We start from the raw sequence: 16,588 nt of genomic DNA, 5'->3' as shown, positions 1-16,588 counted from the left end.
GTATTTTACTTTTGTTTTCAAGTGTAACAACCAGCTCGTACCAAAGCTGATTTTTTTTTGTGTGTGTTTTTAACCCATTATATGTTTAATCATTTATATCATTTGTTACATTATTTTTGCTGTTTTTTTTTTCTTTGTGAGAAGTGACCTAATAATCTTAATGTATTGACAAACTTGATCAGTTCTCATTGTGCTGGATTATAACCTATATACATTGTTTCATGTTGTTTAAAAACACTGGAAGTCAGGAAATCTGTAAAGTGGCATAAAATGAAATTCCCAGTAACATTTCATATCTTTTTCCGCAATGACGTACAGAAATGTTTCTCAGATTTGCACTCGGTTTTTGGTATTTTTGGAAGATTTGTTGCAGATAGCTCAGGTTGGTTGAATTACAGAGACAATAAAAGAAGACATATGATCCAGGAAACACGAAGTCTGTGAGAAATACTTTCAGTCAAATGTTGCTTAATTCCACTCCTGATCCAACGAATACCCAAATATGTTTTTACAAATGTACACTTTATTTATAATTCATTAGAATGTGAGAACTGTCCAAGGATTGTAATGCTTTGATATCAACATATTAACCTCAATATAGCACACCTGACAACCTAATCTGTAATGATTATAATGAACTCAAAGATCTTCAAAAGCTTTACAACTATACAGGGTCAAATTGTTGTGTCCGTGTCTTTAGTTTTTACTCAATTTTGGTTCAATGTTTGTACCACATTTTCCATTAATAAATAAGACTGCTTGACAAGCTAAATTTGGTGTCATGAATTGCAATGATTGCAATAATTAGAAAATATATTAAGATCTCTTCTGTCGATTCTTTCCCTTGATTTCTTCTCATAAAAAATGTTGTTTGTACTGAACCTCGCTCTCATTTATTCCTCCCTCCATTCATACGTAAATATACCATTTGCTATTTCTCCGTGTCTGACTCTCATGCCGTTTTCTTCTCTCTCACCTTTGCTCTTCCCCACCCCATCTCATCTTGTGCTTTGCGCTCTTCCGCACTGTTTCGGTGTTCTCCTCGGCACTCAGGCCCAGCCGGTCCCCGATGAGCTGGTGGCCAAGCTTCTGGGGAACCAAGCCACGTTCGGGCCTGTGGTGACAGTAGAGCCTCGCCGGCGCAAGTTTCACCGTCCCATTGGCCTGAGGATTCCTCTGCCTCCCTCCTGGAGGTCGAGTCCACGGGACGCCGGCGAGGGCGACACCACCAGCCTCCGCCTGCTCTGCAGTGTCATCGGTAACCAGACATGCAGCTTTTTACATTGCAAACAATGGTTACACTTTATTTGGTAACACTTTGTTTTACAGTGTCCTTGTTACATGTACTTACCATAGTCATAACAGTAAATTATGCATAATTAAATGCAACTAACCCTAAACCAAACTCTAACCCTATAGTAAGTATATGTAAATAATTCATATTACTCCATACTTCACCTTAAAATAAATTGGGTTACACTTTATTTTAAGGTGTCATTGTTACAGTGTAGTTATATATTTAAGTACTGAGTCATATTAAGCAACTACATGTTCTTCCTATAGGGTTAGGGTAGGATTAGGTTTTGGTTGCATGTAATTACTAATTATGTATAGTTTACTGTTATTACTATGGTAAGTACATGTAACATGTGTAACAAGGACACTGTCAGATAAAGTGTTACCATAAATTGTTACCCTTTATTTTCAGGTGTCTTTGTTACACTGTATTTATACATTTAAGTAACATTAAGTAACTACATGTACTTAGGTTATGATTAGGGTTTGGTTTAGGGTAAGTTGCATGTAATTATGCATAATTTATAGTTATTATAACTACATGTAACGTGTAACAATGACACTGTAAAATACCCCCCAAAAATATTTTTCTTAATCATTATTTTCTGGTGATGAAAAATCGAAACGTCCTTAAAACGGGATCATTTTACTTGAAGCAAAATTGTGTACGTTTATTTTTCTTATTCTATTAGATATTTATTTCTACATTCAGATTTATACAATTGCTAAACGGTGTTGTTATTGTTAACTACAACTACTTTTTTGTTCATTACAATAAAGCTAAAATAAAAGGAAATATAAGTATTAGATGAACTACTTAAAAAGGCTTCAAAAATCAGAAACTAACTGAAATAAAATGTAATAAAAATTACTAAAACTGAAATGCAAATAAATTAATGCTATATATATATATATATATATATATATATATATATATATTAAACTATAATAAGTACATAACAAATTTACCAAAACCTAAACTAATATAAAAAAATATAAAAAAAAAAGCTAATTCAACATATTAATACATACTATAATAATATATAAATAATAATATTGTTGCATATGCATTACAGTTTTTCTTCTTTTCTTTAAGGGTGTTTAGATAAATACTGATTGGGAAAATGAGTTTATATCATTATGTAATAAAATGGGGGAAAGTTAAATGTACAAATATATGTGTAGGAAACAATAGGTGCTAATTAAACGTGATGCAGTGTGTCGTTTTTAATGTTAAAATATTTTCTAGTTGAATGTGCAAATACAATTAAGGAAGCCATTCATAGTTTGACTGGCTCTTTAAAATACATTTTTTTAGGGATGAATAATAGCTTATATCATACGGCTTGTTGAAGGGGGTGTAGATTATACAAAAATGAGCAAAAAAAAGTTGCATTTAAGGAGATGACAAATCTATATCTAACTAGAATATAATAGACACACCCTCTGAAAAAACTGAAACACTGAAAAAAAAAAGACACAAAAATGAGTTGCAATTGATGCCACTAGAGGCACAGAAGTTGCAAATCTCAACAAAGGTTCAATATTGATCAATGCAAGGATTATGCTTTCTTATATTATACTATTCAAAAACCATCATTTTAAAACCACAGTAACCAGATTTATCAAATGGGACGCCCAAAGCAAGGCTTTTTTATAAGGGTTTTTATTTTTGTGTTTTTATCCATTGCATGTTTATTTTCACCCGGATTACTCTACGTTTCATAGGTGGCACAGCTCCTGCCCAGTGGGAAGATATAACTGGCACCACCAAACTTATGTATTCCAATGATTGTGCCAGTTTCACCACCAACGTCTCTGCCCGGTAAGCCGTCACTGAATACCATAACCTCGACATCACATGTTAGTTCCTCTAGGACTTCTCATTGAGTGAACACTATTATGTGAAATATTTTTGATTAAATTCTCAATTTGTGAAGCACTTTGGGCAACAAAGTTGTGTTTAAATGTGCTAAAAGTTGAATTTGAAAGTATTATTTGACCTTGCTCGGTTTATAAACCTCCCTCACTCTACGTGTTGCTCTCCCACAGTTTCTGGCTGGCAGACTGTCCTCGGACGGCGGAGGCCGTGTCCTTCGCTAACCTTCTGTACCGCGAGCTGTCCGCCGTGCCGTACATGGCCAAGTTTGTAGTTTTTGCAAAGATGAATGAAGCCAGAGAGGGTCGTCTCCGTTGTTATTGCATGACTGATGACAAAATGGATAAAACCCTGGAGCAGCACGAGAACTTTTCTGAAGTGGCTCGTAGCAGAGACATTGAGGTCATATGATATAGTGTGTTATGTGCTTCATATAGACGATACATCTACAATGCATCTATTGTGTTTACAGCAAGTGCCATTATTTCTACAATAATACATTTAAACCTAAAAACAGAAAGTCAAAATGAAATAAAAATGGACCCTGTTAAAGTCAGCATGAAAAGAAAGTCTTTTCTTCTCTATTGTGACGTATATCCGAGTGAAACGACTTCTGGAACAAGAACAAATGTAGGGCGGGGCTTGATTTTGTCTGTGGGGATTTGATTGGATAGTTGGATGGTTGTGGTTTGCTATTGGTGGATCTCATGTGAGTGACAGGTTTCCCCGCCCTCATCGTCAGAGAAGAGACGTCACTACATGACGGAACAGTTATTTTGATTAAAGATCACAAGGATGCGTGAATTTTAAGAAAATGTGCACGAATAAATCATTTATAATAAATTCCACAATATTCCATAATAATACAAGAATTGTCAAGTTTGATTTCATGGTCTTGGTCTTACTGTACCTGAGTGCACAATTCTCCAAATTAAAGTATTAACAAAAATAATTGTTTTAGTAATTTTTCGTATAAACATAGTAACATGTTTCACCATTTAAACAACTTTCAGCTGACATCACATTGAAAAAAAAAAAAAAAAAAGGTAACTGATTGTATTCAACTAATATAATTTAGTTTTGTTGGTATACATTAAAGTAGTTAGGTCGATTCAGCAATATTGTATATATATATACTGTATATATATTGCAGGCTACCCCTTTTTACAGTGTGGGCGTGGAAAATAATTGTAACCAAAAGCCAGATGGTGGTGTTTCAGAAAATAAGTATCTTTCCATAATTGAACACAAAATGACATTTGAGGTTTGGCTCTATTCTAGAATGGAAACCCCACTTTTCACAATCCAATCAAATCCGCATAGATAACATTCAAACCTACATTTTTTTTCTCTCTCTCTTTCAATATTCTGAAATACGTGACATTACAGAAGTAAATGTGTTGCTTATAAAGTTTCATGTTGACTTTACTAGATATTGTCAAATGTGATTGATTTAGGGTGCATCTACTGTAAATCTACTGTAACCCTAAATACAGCGATTGGTGTTTGTTCTGTAGGTCATGGAGGGCATGCCGTTGTACTTGGAGTGTTCAGGAAACCTGGTTCCCATAAGGAAAGCCGCCCAGCAGCCTCGCTGTTTCAGCTTCCAAGCCTTCAGAGACAACAGACTGCCTGTGTCTGTCAAGGTAAAGCCATCACACACAGTTCGATTCAATTCAATTCACATTTATTTGTATAGCGCTTTTCACAATACACATCATTTCAAAGCAGCTTTACAGAAAATGCATGAGTCCACATTAGAATTTAGAGTGATCTGTTATCAGAGTAACTGTAACTGTATTTCAGAAATGTACATATACAAAATCACAGTTAATTTAAACAATGTAATCATTTAAGGCAGAAACAATGAGCTCGTTGAAGTAATGAATACGTGTTTGTTACATGATTATGACATTTAGAAAAGTTACAGGTCATCTCTGCTCAGTTGCTCAAAACTACATTTTTATTGATTACAAAATGGATTCTTTCACCCATTGTGAAGTTAGGGTTTATTTGGTTGGTTTATTTTGGTTATTTTGCACAATATCCAATTCTCTCTTTTCTAAACTAGCTTAAAGAAGACAGTCTGCAAGGGCTGTCATGATCCATCGAGTATCTGTGTATGGAACAGACCTGACATTTACATTGTGAAAGTCTCATTCACACTTGCACACATTCAAATCCGGTACACGTTTTGGAGCTTTACACGTCATCAAATGCTTTCATTGAAAAAAAGAATGAAAGAAGAAATTAGACATACTGGAAGAGCTAATCTAAATTTTCATTTGATAATATTTTACATAATAAATTAAATTTTTTATGTATAATAAAAAGAAATCTAACAAAATAATTTATGACTCATGTAATATTTATGAACAAAGAATTGCCTGTATCATCACATGTTCATAGTATTTCCACTTCATTTCCTTTTCTCCCAGGTGCGAGACAGCAGTAAAGATCCCTCTGGCTTTTTGTCTTTCTTGCGCAAATCAACCAAATACGAAGATTGTCAACATGTTTTGTGCAACCTCAACGTTACTATGCCACCATGCATTAAGGTAATAACACAAAGGTCAAAATATGTCACATGCTTACATTCCCTACACAAACACTCATATATATACACTCTCACCTAAAGGATTATTAGGAACACCTGTTCAATTTCTCATTAATGCAATTATCTAATCAACCAATCACATGGCAGTTGCTTCAATGCATTTAGGGGTGTGGTCCTGGTCAAGACAATCTCCTGAACTCCAAACTGAATGTCAGAATGGGAAAGAAAGGTGATTTAAGCAATTTTGAGCGTGGCATGGTTGTTGGTGCCAGACGGGCCGGTCTGAGTATTTCACAATCTGCTCAGTTACTGGGATTTTCACCCACAACCATTTCTAGGGTTTACAAAGAATGGTGTGAAAAGGGAAAAACATCCAGTATGCGGCAGTCCTGTGGGCGAAAATGCCTTGTTGATGCTAGAGGTCAGAGGAGAATGGGCCGACTGATTCAAGCTGATAGAAGAGCAACTTTGAAATAACCACTCGTTACAACCGAGGTATGCAGCAAAGCATTTGTGAAGCCACAACACGCACAACCTTGAGGCGGATGGGCTACAACAGCAGAAGACCCCACCGTGTACCACTCATCTCCACTACAAATAGGAAAAAGAGGCTACAATTTGCAAGAGCTCACCAAAATTGGACAGTTGAAGACTGGACAAATGTTGCCTGGTCTGATGAGTCTCGATTTCTGTTGAGACATTCAGATGGTAGAGTCAGAATTTGGCGTAAACAGAATGAGAACATGGATCCATCATGCCTTGTTACCACTGTGCAGGCTGGTGGTGGTGGTGTAATGGTGTGGGGGATGTTTTCTTGGCACACTTTAGGCCCCTTAGTACCAATTGGGCATCGTTTAAATGCCACGGCCTACCTGAGCATTGTTTCTGACCATGTCCATCCCTTAATGGCCACCATCCTCTGATGGCTACTTCCAGCAGGATAATGCACCATGTCACAAAGCTCGAATCATTTCAAATTGGTTTCTTGAACATGACAATGAGTTCACTGTACTAAAATGGCCCCCACAGTCACCAGATCTCAACCCAATAGAGCATCTTTGGGATGTAGTGGAACGGGAGCTTCGTGCCCTGGATGTGCATCCCACAAATCTCCATCAACTGCAAGATGCTATCCTATCAATATGGGCCAACATTTCTAAAGAATGCTTTCAGCACCTTGTTGAATCAATGCCACGTAGAATTAAGGCAGTTCTGAAGGCGAAAGGGGGTCAAACACAGTATTAGTATGGTGTTCCTAACAATCCTTTAGGTGAGTGTATATATATATTTGTTCTCTAACAGTGATTTATTTCTTTATAACAGATCATAGGAAGTGATGAACGAAGGAGGACTCTGACACCTTTGGCTCTGAGAGAAAGATACAGTGCTTTAAATGAACCAGCCTTGGGTAAGATTGCTCCCACACTGACAGCTCCTGCATGTTAAGCCCCCAAATCTCATACAACCTTTGCCTGACCCTGCTTTGAATAAGATGTGAGCTGCAGCATCAGATTGCTGAACTCTTGAGCCAATGATGGTCTGGTTTCTGCAGCATCACTGAGCGCCATGGAAAGGACGGAGTTAAAGATGGCTTTAATAGCTGAACAGCTAGGCCTGAGCTGGGCTGGTGAGTGTGTGGGTTTGAATGCACTTCTTTCGCTTCACAAGCAGAATGCTTAACTGGCCATGTCTTGTCAAGGCAGATGTCCATTCAAAATGTTTTGACAAGTCATTTACTTTAAGGTCCCAAATTTACCACAATGTCTAGCATGTGCAGATGAGATCAAATCTTGACTAGCTTTGGCTTAATTCTTTGGCTTTACAAGAGATAATTTTGCACAAGCTAAACTTTTGTCATGCTATAGGGGCTTCATACGGGGGCCTATTCATGCAACCTAATAATCAACTGTTGAACTAATTGACAAATCAATAATCAATTAATGATAAAATTAGGACATTTGACAGTTATTGTATAAACAGATAAATGAAGGAATGAATACTAATAAAACAATTAATTATTGTACTTAAAGGGATAGTTCGGCCAAAAATGATATTTAAACCATGCATTACTCACCCTCAAGCCGTTCGAGATGCATATGTCAATCTTGTTTCAGACGAACACATTTTCAGTTATTTTAGAAAATGTCTTAGACCCTTCAGTGGATATAATGTGAAGCAATGGGGTCCACCTCCTTCAAGTCCCAAAATGTGCATATATCCTTCACAGAAGTAATCCATCCGGCTCCGGGGGGATAAACGAAGGCCTTATGAGGGTAATCCGTGCGGTTTTGTCGTAAAAATATAGATATTTAAAACTTTGTAAATAAAAATATCTGACTTCCGGCAACGATCGATGCGCGTCCACGGGTGATGGAAGTCGGCGTACGAGGTAGGACGTAGCGTCGTGACGTAGAACGAACGCGCCCGCGCAGCCAGAGAGCAGAGCAAAACATAACCCGTGAACGTGCGTCGATCGTTGCCGGAAGTCAGATATTTTCATTTATAAAGTTTTAAATATGTATATTTTTACGACAAAACCGCACGGATTACCCTCATAAGGCCTTCGTTTATCCCCCTGGAGCCGGATGGATTACTTCTGTGAAGGATATATGCACATTTTGGGACTTGAAGGAGGTGGACCCCATTGCTTCACATTATATCCACTGAAGGGTCTAAGACATTTTCTAAAATAACTGAAAATGTGTTCGTCTGAAACAAGATTGACATATGCATCTCGAACGGCTTGAGGGTGAGTAATGCATGGTTTAAATATCATTTTTGGCCGAACTATCCCTTTAATTATCTAAGCACTTTTCATTGAATTCAGTCTGTAAATTAACTTAAAAATAAGGAGATTTAAATTAAGTAGATTCTTATAAGTAGACTCTTATATATATAGTTTTGTTAGTTTAGTCAATTTAGGTCTACAAAATGTAGCAATGATGTGAGGTTTGGAAGGAGGCGTGTCAGATTGTGTCATACACTTTCATATCATATATGCAAATAAATGCACATTTTTCTTATTTCAACTTTTCATTTCCTGCAGTGTTTTTTGTCAATACTCTTGTCAACACATAATTACTTTAATCTTCAAGAGCTACAGATGCCTATTATAATGTTTTTTTTTTTACCTGTTTTTTTTTAATAAGTGGCTAGGAATGCACTGGCGTAACACTAGAGCATAAATATAGACCTAAAACATAAATCCGTGAGAAAATAAATGTGCGAAGCTTTTCAACGTGTTTATTTTGACACTGATTTCTGATTTCTTTGTTGATTGTTGATTCATTTATTTTTGCTTTAGCTGTTTATCCACCAATTTCTACAATTCATATGTGATTGATTATTGATTTGTCAGTTTATTGATACAAAAGTATTTTATTGAGTGGCACAAATGTAGCCCTCATCCTTCACTATATCATGCTTTAGTCTAATATGAGTCAGTTCATAGTGAAGGAACAAATTCATTCATGCTAGCACATAATGTATCATATCTAATTCCTGTGCAGAGTTGGGACGTGAACTGCAGTTTAATGTAGATGAAATAAATAAGATCCGTGTGGAGAATCCCAACTCCCTTTTAGAGCAGAGCTCAACACTGCTCAACCTGTGGGCCGCTCGAGAGGGGAAGAAAGCTAAAAGTGAGTGCCACAGTGTCCATTCACTATGATCCTATAAGAATACCTAAATGATTTGCGAGCAAATTCGACCTTATTCATCTGTCTCATGTGACGTAACTGTATGAAAATGCTGCCATATTTGTTGCTATACATATCAGCATGCTTTTAATCTGCAGTGATGTGGGATGTAGAGTTATCAAAACTTCATAAAGTGAGTACCCAGTTTGCAGGAATGCAAATTAGCTGTCTTGCTGCGCTTCAGGCCCTGCCTTTATCATGCAGTCTCCTCCCTCTCACCACCCCTCTACCCTCCCACCTTACCATGGCTTTCCAAACCCCCATTTATGAACCCTTTTCAAACCAGAGGTGTAAATAACTGTTGTTGAAACAGGAGAGTTTCGAGTCTCTTCAAGGCTGCGCCGCACTTATCATCTTGGGATGTCACATCTATTGACTGCCAGGGCTTGACATTAACTTCTTTGCTCACCAGCCACTGTGGCTAGCAGTTTTCCAAAGTTACAGGCCACCCAGCATTTTCACTGGCCACAATTTTGACATCGATACCATGGGGAAAATATATATATTTTTCATATTATCTCATAATTTGGCAGCAGGTATGTTAGGCTGCTGTCACTTTAAGACCTCACGCATTGATCCTTTATACTGTTACACGTGTTTCCTTTCTCAACTGTTCACGTTCACTTAAAACATAACTGGCTGTGTTTACATGTATATTCACTAGGGGTGACCCCGAATAGTCGAAGATTCGATGCTTCGATAGGAGGAGCCTGATTCGACTACCAATCTCACGGTCGAATCTTCGCAGATGTGTTATTAAACGAGGATTATGTCATTTTGGCTATATGAGTGTGCTCAATGTCTGATTTCACATAGAACTACTGGTTTTCTGTCAATATGTTAATATACAGCCTATTATGATAATGCTGTCGATAAAAATGTGCAAAGAAAGAAGCTTTTAATAAATATTTTAACGTGCGCGCAGGGTGAATAAATCCAAACACCCCGTGACAGATTTAAGTTTCACTTTCGATATCCGTGACCGACAGAGGAGCGTCTTGTCGGCAGGGATTTAAATCTTTAAAAATGTCTGGGATAAGACAATCTAAAGATGCACACCATCAGAAAGGATATACTCCAAGGCTGGATTTAGCATCAGGAAAGCACTTCTGCCGGCCAACGTTAACAGGTTGGTTTTCCTCGGGACGTTCTAAAACGCTTAACGTGAAAAAAAGCTTTTAAAACGCTTAAATGGCACTTTTACGTGCTTAATGTATGTACACAGTAGGCTACACACCTTAAGAAACCATTCTATGTGCAGATAAGCAGATGAACCCAGAATATGAACGCAACGCGTTTCTCCTATTGAAAGTCACGTGAAGCTTTTTCTTTAACGGTTTTCTATGGGAGGAAAATGCTTAACGTAGCCTAAGTTATAATAAAACGCGTTGCGTTCATATTCTGGGCTCATCTGCTTTTCTGTAAGCTATATAGTATGCTTTATTAATATAAGGTGTGTACAGAATTTGATCTTTTAATATAACAGTTTTAGGACAAAGCCGTTAAGCGTTTTTCACGTTAAGCGTTTTAGAATGTATTTTATCCGCGCACACAATGTGAAAAGACTCAAACGGACACAGGCCGAGTGAAAGACTGGATTTAGTTTTTTCGATCAGGTATGGATAAGTGATTTCAAAACATTTCAGCCGGTTCTAATTTGATTTTTGGATACTGTGAACACGTTATAGCTAAAAAGACTGCCGCTCTAGTTTAGCGTTTATTGTTGTTTCTGCAGTTAAAAATACAAAGTTGACAATCCTGGCCATACTTTCGTTATTTTAATAATTTCTTTATTTTTATTTTATTAATTGATCACTCAGGGTGATCTAATTTAACTATTTGTGACTTGTGTTTTGAATATTTGTTCCCCTGCACTTTAGGCATTTTGCACACATTTGTTCTGCTTCTTGTGATTTGATTCTGACTTATTTCGTTTTGTATTTTTATTTATTATAAAAGTAGCCTATATTATGTTCTTAATTGTTGATTATTTTTCAGTGCATCGATGTTGCGCTGTAGGCCTATAGAGCATGCTCGTACAGGCAATTCAGCCAATTTAATTTGATTTGCATGTGAAATGCAAATCCTATCTGCAGTGTGGCCTTTCTGCAGTTATTTATGTTATTTCTTAGTTTTTATTGATCCAAAATGTTTTTATACATTTTCTTCTATCTTTGTGTGATGTTCTGTACATCGCGGCTTTAAAATGTTAAAGCCCCGCCCCCTCCCCAACACCACACACATGATTCGACTATTAGTCGACTATAGGCAGGACCTGACGAATCTGATTCGACTATGAAAATCCTTAGTCGGGGACACCCCTAATATTCACAAAGACCAGCTTTTTGACATTATTTTGTGTGTATTTGACTGTGTAAGTGCAATAAGCAGAGAAAAAGAACTCAATTTAGCATTGAGAGGCGGCTTTATGTGCCACACTTTGGGTGCACCCGCGGCGCTACCATTGGGCCTGGGCCCACCCATTTTAGGTCCGGGCCCGCCCCTTTTTGACCCAGGCCTATAGTGAGTAGTGAGTGATTTTCATTCTAGCAGCCCGAGGAAAGCTTTGAGTGAAAGCTTCTCAACCAATCAGTGGCTTCTACCCCACGTGTGACTTAAGGCGGTCGCACACCGGACGAGAAGTGGAGCGCCGCGTCTTTAAAATTCAAACACATTTTTCTCTATGAGTGTACACACCGGCGGCGCCATTCGTCGTCTGCGGCGCCCAGCAACGGCTCAGGACCTTGTTCAAAATCGCGCCACAGAGCGCCATTTGTTTTATATTAAATTTAAATGTATTTGTCTCAAATCGTCGTTAATGTATATACTGACTTCACCCTGTGCTGCAATATACATTTAGTTTTATATTCATTTACAGAAATCAGCTGCTTGAATGAAAATTGCTGATGTTATCGAATTTTCAGCTGATATTCTCAATTCATTCAGTTAACGGACGCTCTGAGGTAAAGTGTTCAGACTGCAAAGTCAGCAACGATTGTATTTAATTGTACAGTACAATCATAACATAGTACAGACATAATCTTAATTCCATAATGTCCTTAAACATAACAGTATTGCTGGCCATAAACTGAGAAAGTGCGCGTCCAGTGTGCGATACCTCGAGTTGTCCTAGACACGACGCGGCACAGCGCTGCGCTTCTTGTCCAGTGTGTGACCCCCCAGTTAGGCTAACGTTACTGCACTGAGCTGAGGACAGCGACACAAGAGCCACACAGGTAGGCTACTGAGTCGCTGTCCTTAGTGCCGCAGAAAAGCGCTGAAACGGAGATGAAGGGGAACCCGTTTTTTTTTTTTTTTTTGCTTATTTTAACTGGCCCATCCAGTTTTCTGGAGGCCCACCTACAATCAAATTCCTGGCGCCGCTTGTGTTTGGGTGTGAGCACAAAATCTGTGGGAATGAGTAAAATTATGTGCAATAAGCTCAATCCCTTGCCGAAATTCAAGCCCTGTAACACCAACAATATTCATCCAGAGCAAATGAAACGAGTGAGTGAGGGGAGACGGGTTTGAGAGATGAGAGAGAGAGAAAGAGCAGCTGTTATCTTGTATCTATTCTGAGGAAAATGAGTGTTGGAAGCTTTACAGAGGTTACGGTATCGACATGTATTGAAAAATCTGTATTTTTAACAACACTACATTGCACTTAGCTTATTATTTCAGATGCCTTTTTAAAAAATGTATATAAAATTCAACCCGACAAAGTGGCTAGTGGGCAGGTGGCAGGTGTTAATGTCAAGCCCTGTTGACTGTATTTGCTGATATCTCAGTGATTAGGTTTGAATTGATATAATGTGTGCCGCAGCACACAAATCAAACATGGCCTTGTCCAAATCTGTGTGGCAATCATGTTGAGAGGAAGGACTCCGGATGTGGACTTTAGGCTGGGACTGGAGCAGTACTTCCCAAATCTGTTCCTGGAACCTCCCTAACAGTACATTGGTAATGGAGGGTGCAGAAAATGGGCTTTTTTGAGGGCCTCAAGGTGCAGAAATATGACTCCTTTCAGTTGTCCCTTGCCATATAGCAATCTGCAAAGCGTTTCCTAAAAGCATTGTAAGCCTAAGTCAGGGATTCCCAAAGTGTGGTGCGCGCACCCTCAGGGGTACGCGAGCTGTCACCAGGGGGTGCGCGAGAGGAAAAATGCAATGGCGGTCTGTTTTTTTAAATGGGATTTTTTCCTTACAATAAAAAAAAAAACATGAACTGTAAACATTTCCTTTGTAATCGCTTATATTTTAAATAAAAAAACTATTATTTGTTAGTTTTTAATAAAAACGTATAAGACAGCTGCTGTCTTCTTCTAAACACTGCTCTGCACACGTTATCAACTTCTAAATTCAAATGTGCTTTCGCGCGTTGGCTGGCGCTTAGCCAGTGCTGTCATAGCATATATCACAACTATTGAGTGTTTTCAACCACATAATGTTTATTTTAAGTTTCAGACATTTAAATATACATAAGTACTAGCAAAACAATGATTTTGATTTTGCTGATATCTATGGATAAGGCAATAATAATCATTTTTATTATAAGATGACACGTTTTCTTCATATCAGATACACATTGTGTAGAACGTAGCTTCACATTTTACCCTATTCTTCTCCCAGTTCACCAGCCTCTTACGTTCATGTATTTCGTGAGAAGGGGAGAAACTGACGTGTTGTAAATCCAACAGATCCGATTCTTCTCTGAACTGTGGCACAAACTAACATGACGCCGCCCATCACGCATACAGCTCAACTAACGCAATCGTTATGAAGGCGTTTAAACAACACAACGCGTCCACTTACACATATTTGACAATCGGAATATCAGTGTTTCATGCTATAGCTAATACATTTGTGAATATTTTTGATAAAAAAGGAAAAATTACATAAAAGCAGATCCTCATTCATTCAGCGCTGTGTTGTGGTTGCGCTGTGTCCCGTGACAAGCAATGACGCGTCACCATGGAAACATTAAAGTGACAAATTCTAAATAACGGTCGCATTGGTGTGAAAGGGTTAAAAGTGGAAGCTTGTGCGTAGCTTTGTTGCATTATATTGAAACTTTGTTGATGTTGTTATTGTCATGTGTGTTCTGGTTATTTGAGCATGATAAAACATGAGTCTTTATATGACAATAAAACAAAGCTTTGTTGCGTTTTTTTTTTTTTTTTTTTTTAAGTGGGGATTGGGGGTGCGCCAACCCGGTTGGGACATAGAAGGGGGTGCGCAAGGAAAAAAGTTTGGGAACCGCTGGCCTAAGTAGATCGTAGAACCATTGCCACCAATGATCTCCACGATAAACTTAGCTCACAATGCTTTTGAGAAACGCAGCCCTGACTCTTTCGTCCCTTGCCCTGTTGCTCAGGTGCCAAAAGCTGTCCCTTATTTTGCTCCAGTTGCCCAAAGCTTCAAACACACACTTTATCACAGGGCACCTAACAAGTGAACCCAGGCACCAGCCTGCCTATAAGAATATACCTCTAGTGCCACTGCGCCACATGGGGTTTGGGCCAGGGGTCCATCTCACCATTCTCCAGTGCCTCGGGCTCTGTTTACAGCTGGTATTAAGATGCGTTTTGGTCGATCAGATCCCAAGTAGACAAGGGAGACACATTCCCTTTTACACCTGGTAGTTTCTTTTGTCCACTTTCAACCACTTCTGTCCTGATTTCTTCGAGGGGATGGTCTATGGGTGAGTAAATGTATGGGCTTTATCAGATCTTTCGATCTAAAGGACAAAATAAGCAAATGAATGCGCCCGGAGACGATGGAAAAACATACGGAGAGCATCAGCTTTCGTTTCTGATCTGACAGCCGCAAGGCCAGCCGAACGCTGTGAGTGTTTGTTAGAAATCAAGAATGGTGAGAGAACATTGTGCTGGGTTCGTTTTTTGTCTTCAAACCAAACTTTCAGTCGACAAAGTTTAAATCCCGTCTGGCTAGTGCGCTTCCCATAATAAAAATATGTAACACAGAACAGATAACGTCAAATACGTCTGTTAAACTTTCATTTTGGAACTATTTTTCAACCATGACGGGACATGTCGGAGGGATGTCTTTTCAACGGTCATTAAACGTCCAAACGTTTGCTGGGTATTGTCATGCCCCGCAATGTTTTAAGAGGAGTGAGGCCAGTGATGCTTCTGGGTGCTCAGTACAGAGTGGTTACAGTTTGCAAAATGTTGAAACTGTTTTGGGGTGTTACAGTTGATACAATTGCATACCAGTGTGCAGGAGAGGAGCCGCCATATTTGGTTACCAGCCACTTTAGCTAGTTCGTAGCATCACCATTATTTAAGGCCATATCGGTAGAGGAGATTTGTGCAGAAGCTAACTGGGCCTACTCTCATACTTTGGTAAAGTATTTACTGACGTTACGTCACCACGCCTAATGTCACTCACTTGGGCTCAATCCCAATTCACCCCTTGCCCCTACCCCTTGGCCCTACCCCTCCGTTTTGCGCGTTCACGTCAAGGGGTAGGGTGTCCCGATTCTTGTTGAGATCGAGGGGTAGGGCTACATACCCCTCGAAACGGAGATTTTTCAGAGGCACACTCCAAACGGAGGGCTACGAGAAAGTTCGCAGAATACATCGCGAATCACCGGTGAGATGGCTTCACAAACGGTTAAACATTTAAATTTAGCGCCAAATGACACCACCGTGCACTTTATTTACTCTTATAATAATGATATAGTCATTTAAATTAAGAAATTGTATAATAAATTACCTTTCCGAAACAGAAAAGACATACATTTCGAGGCAGGAACGTTATAAGCATCATGTTTCCTCAAAGTTAAGAGCATCTGCGCTGATTGTCAGTCGTTGTCATGGAGAAATCCTGTAAAAACTCCGTAACGGCAGAGCCATCGCCGACGACTGATGACGTATCGGGTTCATGAAGGGTTGTTCCATTTCGTATGGGAATATTTCAACCCCTTGGCCCTTGTAACTCTGTTTTAAGGGCCAAGGGGTACACTCGAAAACAAGGGGTAGGGCCAAGGGGTGAATTGGGATTGAGCCTTGGTCTTACGGGCAGGTAGTACATTTTCTGGACATGAATGAGCATTATTCTATATATCCTTATTTAAAATTCTCCCATAGAGTGGTCTGTGTGTAAAGGACTTGACTGAAAGAGAACATTTGCTTAC

General features: G+C 38.7%; 2 protein-coding genes across 15 annotated transcripts in view; one reads left to right on the top strand and one right to left on the bottom strand.

The window, feature by feature from the left end:
* Nucleotides 1-16,588, top strand: part of ank1a (ankyrin 1, erythrocytic a) — a 93,026-nt gene that overhangs the window by 42,347 nt on the left and 34,091 nt on the right. For 12 of the 14 annotated variants that reach the window (XM_056232803.1, XM_056232801.1, XM_056232798.1 and 9 more), the window contains 8 exons: nucleotides 1,054-1,258; nucleotides 3,025-3,121; nucleotides 3,349-3,577; nucleotides 4,693-4,821; nucleotides 5,614-5,733; nucleotides 7,056-7,140; nucleotides 7,285-7,359; nucleotides 9,242-9,373. In XM_056232803.1, coding sequence (XP_056088778.1) covers nucleotides 1,054-1,258; nucleotides 3,025-3,121; nucleotides 3,349-3,577; nucleotides 4,693-4,821; nucleotides 5,614-5,733; nucleotides 7,056-7,140; nucleotides 7,285-7,359; nucleotides 9,242-9,373 — 1,072 coding nt within the window. The remainder of the gene's footprint in view (nucleotides 1-1,053; nucleotides 1,259-3,024; nucleotides 3,122-3,348; nucleotides 3,578-4,692; nucleotides 4,822-5,613; nucleotides 5,734-7,055; nucleotides 7,141-7,284; nucleotides 7,360-9,241; nucleotides 9,374-16,588) is intronic. The other 2 variants (XM_056232800.1, XM_056232802.1) reach the window with 2 other exon arrangements.
* The window catches only part of usp39 (ubiquitin specific peptidase 39), an 81,947-nt gene continuing 75,609 nt past the window's right edge, over nucleotides 10,251-16,588 (bottom strand). The window contains exon 14 of the mRNA XM_056232810.1: nucleotides 10,251-10,262. The gene's annotated coding sequence lies outside the window, so the exon portion shown is untranslated. The remainder of the gene's footprint in view (nucleotides 10,263-16,588) is intronic.

Source organism: Rhinichthys klamathensis, unplaced genomic scaffold (assembly GCF_029890125.1).
Source record: "Rhinichthys klamathensis goyatoka isolate OS25496 unplaced genomic scaffold, OSU_Roscu_1.1 h1tg000356l_1, whole genome shotgun sequence".
Classification (NCBI taxonomy): domain Eukaryota; kingdom Metazoa; phylum Chordata; class Actinopteri; order Cypriniformes; family Leuciscidae; genus Rhinichthys; species Rhinichthys klamathensis.
This window is presented reverse-complemented; position numbering and strand designations above follow the sequence as displayed.